This window comes from Elephantulus edwardii, unplaced genomic scaffold, assembly GCF_000299155.1.
Source record: "Elephantulus edwardii isolate Elephantulus edwardi_28Jun2011 unplaced genomic scaffold, EleEdw1.0 scaffold00061, whole genome shotgun sequence".
In the NCBI taxonomy this organism is placed as follows: domain Eukaryota; kingdom Metazoa; phylum Chordata; class Mammalia; order Macroscelidea; family Macroscelididae; genus Elephantulus; species Elephantulus edwardii.
The window spans coordinates 3,929,438-3,938,241 of record NW_006399811.1 but is presented as its reverse complement, the minus strand read 5'-3'; the positions used below and the strand labels follow the sequence as shown (position 1 = coordinate 3,938,241).

Here is an 8,804-nt window from a genome sequence, read left to right as displayed (position 1 = left end):
AGGTCTTTCCTTCATAGGGTCACTATGAGTCACCTACGACTCGACAGCACTTAACAACAACAACAATGATATTCTTGATAAGGATCTATAAAAAGTGTGTGTGTGTGTGTGTGTGTGTGTGTGTGTGTGTGGCCACTAACCTCAGGTTAGGAGACAAACTGTGCCACTCAGGAACCTAACTATTAGATACAAGAAAATTAAAACTACAAGAAGATATCATCTCACCCCATTAGAAGGCAATGATTCATGGACTACATTTATTCTCATCTTCTTCCCTCCTCAAGCTCACCTTCACAGCTCATTCAACCTTCATTGTTTTTTCTAGCATATTGGTCTTCACTTCACTTACCCAGGTGACTAGTGGCTTCCTTGTCCCAAGGCCAGGTGGCTGCACCTGCAAGATCCTCCCGGACTGAGGTGGCAAAGTAGACATTCAGGAAGCGAGTGCCGTTGAGCTGCAGGGCTTCCTTCAATTCCTTCACACTCATGTATGCCCTGGAGAAACAAGAAGACAAACCACCACATCACAAGATCAGTACTTGGAGTACAACAGAACTTGATCTATTCCAACTTGGCCACACGTCATCAGCATTGCCTTCCACTGGGATGTAATCAAGACAAGCATCTACAATCAAAGCAACTGCTAATGCTTAACCCAAAATCAAGGGAAATGGTTATAACTATACACATCTCTCATTCACATCTATTCCAAGAAACTAATAAGGTAAGATATTGTATATTTTTGCTATCTAGTGTACTGGTAGTTAGTTTCACTTCCAACTCAAAAATTTTACAGTCCAAATCTACCCACTGATCTACAGTAGCATGATGGACAATCTCCCCTCATGTGCTTTATGACCCTTGAAAGCCAGCTGTAGGGTCACCTACAAGTCATTTATGACTGGCAGCACATAACAACAACATCCCAGTTATGCAGTGATTAAAGTTCTTGTCTGCTTATGGAAAAGACATCAGTTCAAATCTACCAACAGCTTGATGAGAGAAAGATGTGGCAGTCAGCTTCCATCAGGATTTACAGCCATAGAAACCCTATGGAAAGATTCTCTTCTGTCCTTACCAAGTCTGTGACTCACATGAATTTCAGTGGTAAGAGTTTGTTGTTGTTTTTTTTAAAAGAGGATACATCTGAAATGCATACTAACACCTTTTATCTTTAGTTAGAAAAATAAGATATGAAGTGATAAAACCATAATCCAAGTCTATGAGAATAATGGGAATCCCAGAACACTTGATTATTCTTATGCAAAACCTATACTTGGACCAGGAGGCAGTTGTCAGAACGGAGCAAGAAAATGCTGATGATTCAAAATTTGGAAGACTGTGCATCAAGAATGTGTCCTTTCTCTATATCTTTTCAATCTGTATGTGGAACAGATTATCCAGGAGGCTGGACTCTATGAGGAGAAGTGTGGCATCAAGATTGGAGGAAGACAAATCAACAATCTGCATTATGCAGATGACACAACACTGCTTGCTGAAATTGAGGTACACCTGAAGAGCTTGCTTCAGAAGGTCAAGGACTGCAGCCTTCAATATGGATTGAAGATCAACATCAAGAAAGCAAAGGTTCTCACCACTGGGCCAATTGGCAGAATCATAGATGATGAAGAGATTGAGATTGTTGACAGCTTCAGTTGCTTGGCTCTACAATCAACAATCTTGGTACTAGCAGCTAAGAAATTAAAAGACATATTGCATTTGGAAAGTCTACTGTCAGAGACCTTTCTAAAGTGCTGAAGAGCAACGATGTCAGTCTGGAGACTAAGGTGTGCCTGATACAGGCTATGGCCTTTGCCCTTACTCGCTATGCATCAGAGAGCTACATAATCACGAGGGATGATAGAAGGAGAGTTGATGCCTTTGAAATGTAGTGTGGAAAAGAGTATTGGATATACTACGGACTATTAGGAAAACAAACTAGTTTATCCTGGAGACGGTGAAGCCAGCCTCTGCTCCTTGGAAGCAAGGATTCTGAAACTCCATCTGATATTCTTTGGACATGTTGCAAGGCAGGATCAGTCCTTGGAGAAGGTCATCATGCTTGGGAGGGTGGAGGGACAGCACAGGAGAGGAAGACTCTTGATTAAGATGGATTGATTCCATCAATGGGGTAATGGGGATAGGCTTGTTGGAGACAATAAGATTGGCAAGGGATAGAACAGGGTTTAGGGCAATTGTACATAGTGTTGCTATGAGTCGCAGGTGACTCAATGGCATATAACAACATCGTAAATGTTCCAGTCATTCTTAATTGATTATAAAGGTGATAGGCATTTGAGGGTATCAACAACAATAGCAAAACCAATAGCAACTAATTTTTTGAATAATTATTATGTTATGGTCTATGTATGCATTATCTTAGTTCAGTTCTTATATCTCTATGAATAGAGATTACTATTTTTCCTAATATCTATGTGAAGAAATTTAGTTGGGAAGAAATCCATTTGCTCAAGTTCTCAAAATTAATAAGTAAAAGAGTTAGACTTAAAGACTGGTCTCTTGTAATAGCAGACCCCAGCTCTTAAGCTACTAGAACATCTGTATAACCATTATTCGACACCATATTCAATATTGAGTCTACATGCAGATTTTTTTCTCCAAGATCAATCCAGTAATGCTATTGAATCTTTTGAGAATTACCCTCAAGCCATGGTGAATCAATCCTTCCAACTCTCAGTTCCTGATTCTTTCTATTATACTTTATAATCTCACAATCATTGTTTTGTTCTTCTGTACCACTGAGTTGCCTGTGACTCGTAGCAACCCTATTATGTACAACAGCTCTGAACTTCGCCCTATCCAGAGCCAGTCTCACCGACTCTGACACATCTAATCCCATTTTCCCAGTTATTGTGTCAATCCATCTCATCTGGGGGCTTCCTCTCCTGCACTGTCCCTCCACCCTTCCAAGCATGATTTCTTTCTCAAATACTGGTCCTTCCTTGCCATGTGTCCAAAGTATGTAAGGTGGAGTTTCAAAATTCTTGCATCCAAGGAGAAACTTGGTTTAATCCTAAGACAGACCTATTTATTCTCCTGGTGGTTGGTCCATATTCAGGACTCTCCTTCAGCAACACAACTCAAAGGCATCAATTCTTTTTCTGTCATCCTTAGTCATTGTTACAATAGGAAATGCAATTTAAGCTATATTTAAGCATACATTTACTGCACACATTTATGTTAAATAGGAAATAATAATTATGAAACAAAGTAAAAAGAAATAAAGCATAGATGATATTGTAAATTTATTGAAGTTATCACTAACTGTATATTCATTTCTCTTCCTACTCCCTTTGTTTATAACAATTCAAAATCTTAAACTAGCAATAGCAAAAAGATGGAAATAACCTAAGTTCAATGGATGAATGGATAAGCAATCCTTATACATACATATATGGAATAGTACTTTACACTAATGAATAACAAATTGTTGTAGTTGATTGCCTTTGAGTTGAGCACGACTCAAAGTGACATGAACAAAAGTCCTGAAGCCTTTCTATACCTATTGACATTTATCAAAGTTCACAGAGTTTCCAGAGGCATGTGGTTTAGGAAGTGGATGCTACTCCAGGAGGACGCTATGCTGGTTGAAATAAGTTAATCACAAAAAAGGAGAAAGAGTGGAATAGTGTTTCATGATTATTATGGATGACTGGGGACAGGGACAGGAGAAGGGAATTACTAACTAGACAGCAGATACATATTAATTTAGATGAAGGGAAAGGCAATATATAAGAGGACAACACAATGTTACCAAGACAACAGAAGATACTACAGTAAGTGATTACAAAGGTAAATGCTGTAACATGCACAATCCTTCAATAGCAGTAATAGCAAACAATTTCTAGAAGTGCATACATAGGTATACATGCAAGTGGAATCGATGTGAGAATGTGAATGAAAGTATAAACCACAAGCACATACTAATTTGGCACAGGATATTTTTACATTTATATTTCTATGTGCTGCAAATATATACAAGGATATAATATAGCATGCAGGGGACAAAGTTCTGGAAATTTCTTAGTTGTGACACCTTGGGGGACTTAAGAAGTACAGTCCTGGGGGACATCTAAGTCGACTGACACAGCATAGTTCACAAAGATCATGCTCTACTTCCTACTTTGTTTGCAGTGACTAGAGTCTTAACGATTGCAAGCAGCTATTTAAGGCACTATTACTGGTCTTTCTATACCCATAACAACAAAAAACTTGAAGAAAATCCGAATCCAGGAAATAACTGATCCATTTTTAGTATCTTCTACTGACTACTTTAATGAGGATCATCATGGAAATTTCTGGACAGAATGAAAGGGAAAATATATGCATAAAAGACAATTCAAAATCATGAAGACACCATCCAGAGTGTGCTGATAAAGACCAGTAGAACCTCGAAAACAATGGCTCCTAAACATCCCTCAAATCTAGACCTGAAGCCATACCCTTGGTATCAACTTTCAGTCAAATAATGAACAGTCATAAAGTGAGTAATCACACCTGGGAGAAATACACTTCTCAGTACAATCATCCATAACAGACAAAAAAAAAAAAAAAAGAAAGAAACATTATGCCCCAAACCAAAATTCAAAAGGCAGGAAAGAAGCACAAATGGAAATGGTTCAATCAGGGAAGAAGTGGGAAGAATGCTGTTGTATGGAGGGGTTTGTAACTGATGTCATGAAACAAGATGTGTAGACATAGTTTAATGGAAAGCAAATTTGAACTATCAGCTTTCATCCTAATCATAATAAAAACATTTAAAAAGAGAAAACAAACAAATAATATCAACTATACTTCCACAATTATTATCTTATGATAATACTTACTAAGTATATTTCATTATGGCATTCAAAAGACTAATTTACTCAGTCAAGTCAATTCCAACTCCTAGCAAGTCTCCATTGGTGTCTGAGGTTGTAAATGTTACATGAGGAGACTATGCCTCTTTCACCCAGGAAATGGCGCTTGGATTTGAACTGCTGACCTTCTAGTTTGAAGTCTGACATGTAACATAATACACCACTGGACTAAGCATTGTTAAGTTGGCACTTATGAAAAATTATCCTAAGAGGACAAACAGGTCTGTCATGCCAGGGTGAAATCAGGTTGCTCTTTGGAAACAAGAATTTTGAAGCTTCATCTTACATACTTTGGTCATGTTGCCAGGAGGGACCAATCCTTGGAGAAGGACATCAAGCTTGGAAGGGTGGAGGGACAGCTTAAGAGACGAATAACCTGGATGTGATAGATTGACTCAGTGACTGGGGTAAAGGGGGTAGGTGTGTCAAACACAATAAAACTGGCTCAAGATAGAGCAGAGTGCAGAGCTGTTGACCACAGGGCTGCTTTGAGTCACAAGTAACTAGACAACACATAACAATAACAACAACAGTTCATTGATGCTTTTGAGTTGTAGTGTTGAGAAGAGTAGTGACTATACCATGGAATGCCAAAAGAACAGACATGCTTTGGAAAGAAGTGTAGCCAGAGTGCTTCTTGGAGGCAAAGATGGCAAACTTTGTCTTTCATGCTTCACACACGTTGCTTTTCATTGTTATTGTGTGCTGTCAAATTGGAATCAACTCAGAGCTAACCCTTCAGTGGGTTTTAAGAGGCAGTTAATCACATGAGAGGAGATTGTCCATCTATCTCCCATGGAGCAGCTAGTGGATTCAAACTGGGCACCTGTGGGATTGCAGAGCAGATTCTTATCAATAGGCTACCAGAGGATTATTCTTTGGAAAGAGACATCATGTTTGGAAAAGTGGAGTTGTGGTTGTTGTTAAGTGCTGTCGAGTCACTTGCGACTCATAGCGACCCTATACATAACAGCCCTAAACTCTGTTCTGTCCTGTGCCAATCTCATTGTCTCTGACACACTCATCCTGATTACCCCAGGAAATGAATCAATCCATCTTCTAGAGGGCCTTCCCCTCCTGCTCCTGCCCAAGCATGATGTCCTTCTCCAACGACTGGTCTCTCCTTACAACATGACCAAAGTATATCAAACGAAGTCTCATAATCCTTGCCTCCAAAGAGCAGCTCGGTTTAACCCTCTCCTTGAAGAATCTGTTTGTTTTCTTAGCGGTCCATGGTACCCTCAAAACTCTTCTCCAATGCATCAATTCTCCTTCTATCCTCCCTAGTCATTGTCCAACTCTCTAATGCATACATAACATGTGATTATAAAGACCATGGCCTGTATCAGATGCACCTTAGTCTCCAGAGAGACACCATTGCTGTTCAGTACTTTAGAGAGGTCCCTAACAGTAGACTTTCCCATCGCAAAAAAAAAAAAAGGAAAACAATAAAAACCAGACTGCCAAAGTGACTACAGCAATGGTTTCAAGTTTGTTAGAGATGATAAGGATGGTACAGGACAGGACACACACACAGTTCATCTAATTGTTCAGAGATGCCATGAGTTGTGCTTGACTCAGTAGTGCCTAACAACAACCATGACATAACACATAGCATGTTAGTCTGATAATCAAAAGGTCAGCTGTTCAAATCCACTAGCTGCTTTACAGGAAAAACATAGGTAGTATCTTCTTCCTAAAGACTAACGGCCTTGGAAAACTTACAGAAAGCTTTTTTGAGTAGGAACTGACTCAATCATAGAGAGTTTTGGGTTTTATGCACAGAATTAAGTGTCTATTAAAAATACTCCATAGATCTATAAAATAATAACAATCATTTAATCTATTTATTGTTGTTGTTATTGTTGTGTATCATCAAGTTTGAACCGACTAATAGCTGACCCTCCAGCAGGTTTTCAGAGGCAGTTAATTGCATGAGAGGAGATTGTCCATCCTTCGCCCTTAGAGCAGCTGGTGGATTCAAAATTGGGATTACAGCACAACTTTGTGTCACTAGGCCACTGCATATATATCCAAATTCCCTCCATTTTCTTGACATTAACCAAACTTAAAATATCACCATGAGCAAAAGAATACCTCCACTTCTAACTGAAGAGTTATTTTAATAAAGGACAACTACACCAGAACTCAGTGGACTCCTAGATTCACTGGATGCTCCGTGTGGTGTCATTCCAGAGATAGGAACGTTCCCATCACAGCTTAAGCTGGACAGACAGCTCATTCAACTGAAGTTGGAGATGTCCTTTATAGATTATACATCATTTTTGCTATTTTGGTAAATGAGCTGCAGACACTGAAATTTCCCAACTCAGAAGCTAATGTTAGGACAGCACAATTCTTTTCTTGTTTGCCCGGCCTCTCCAATCACACCGTCATCTATTTCATTGACATGTAAGTGTGCTGACAAAGAACACTCAATAACTAAAGGCATTTCCAAAAGTTGCTATTGTATTTTTAGGAAACAAAACCAGAATCCTAGCAAAAAAAAAATATTTTTTAAAAATATCCACCAAAAACCAAGACAAAAAGTATTGATTTTGAATCAAAGATGCTTGGGATAAAGGTTTTAAGAACTCCATTTCTTAATGACTTATAATATTTTGGAAAAGATCTCAGCACCAGAAAACCATCCTCCAAGTTCTATGAGGTGACATCAGATGTGATCAGATGAATAATCTTTCTGTTGCTTTCCTGGAGACACATTGTTTTCTTGGGCTGTTGTCTGGATGTCAGTCCCATTCTCTTTCATTAGAATAATTACAATTTCCTCTATTGAAAGGTTAGTGGTTCGAGGCCATGATAATATCAAACAAAATCTTCAACATGGAGATGTTTCAATAGACCAGGAAAGAAATAGAGAAGAAAAAGTGTAAGGAAGAGCATAAGAAGGTGGAAGAGGGGAGGGAAAGAAGGAGGGTGAGAGGAAGGAAAGGAGGGAGGAAGAGAAAGAGGGAGGGAAGGAGTGAGAGAGGGAGGAAGGTAGGGAAGGAGAGAGGGAGGGAAGAGAGAAAGAGTGAATCGAGGACTAGGCTTTTGCTCAGCTCGAGGCAGTCTCCCTTGCTTTCCCTAAACTTCTGTCTCTTGCATGGTTTCCTTGGGCTATCTGTACCAAAGTGGCTTCTCAATGCCTCATGCACTGATCTTGGCCACCACTTTTTGATCCTCACACAATATATCAGTTCCCATAATTTTTTCCTGAGCAACTTCCAAGAGCTCTCGTTCTCCACCAACAACCTCATTAGCTGCTTCTATCCACATCTCTCTTCCTTCTTGCCAAATCCTCTCTCCAGTTATAAATGACTTCCCAGATGACAGTGTTTATGCCGTGCTGGTGGCAAATTAGGTAGGGTGATTAGACTCCTGCACTCCATAGAGCTATAGATAGAAGCCAGTGAATAATAGGGAGAGAGTGGGAATATAAATCTAGAGTCAGTTGGAAACGGTCATTAATTACATTTACAGAGAAAAGTTTCATTTTATTGGAAGCAAATACTGTTATCTTCATTAATCTCTAACTCAAAAAAGATAAAAATGTAGATGTTAGTATACATGCTTTACATGCTAAATGTGGTGCCTGTTATAACACACGCACATCAATTCAGAAGTTAATATAGAAGCTGATGAAGATAAATATCTCATCCTGTCAAATGATGTGAATAGAGCTGGGCTCAAAATTAGGGTAGAGAAGAATAGATACTATTCTTCAAGTTCTGAGCCTACTTGCAGGCTTTCAGATTAATTCATTAGGAAAGATTTGCCATCAAAATTGATTAGTACTCAAGGGAAGGTAAAACAATGTCAGCAAATACAATAAAAAGAACAAGGCTCTGGAACTAATCAGAACTAGGTATTAAAAAGGAGACTGTTGTTGTTGTTATGTGCCGTCGAGTCGTTTCCGACTCA

General features: G+C 39.0%; 1 protein-coding gene across 1 annotated transcript in view; it reads right to left on the bottom strand.

Annotated features, from left to right (window-relative positions):
• PAPPA2 (pappalysin 2) overlaps nt 1-8,804 on the bottom strand; it is a 475,277-nt gene that overhangs the window by 277,755 nt on the left and 188,718 nt on the right. Inside the window, exon 3 of the mRNA XM_006887711.1 lies at nt 350-495. Coding sequence (XP_006887773.1) covers nt 350-495 — 146 coding nt within the window. The remainder of the gene's footprint in view (nt 1-349; nt 496-8,804) is intronic.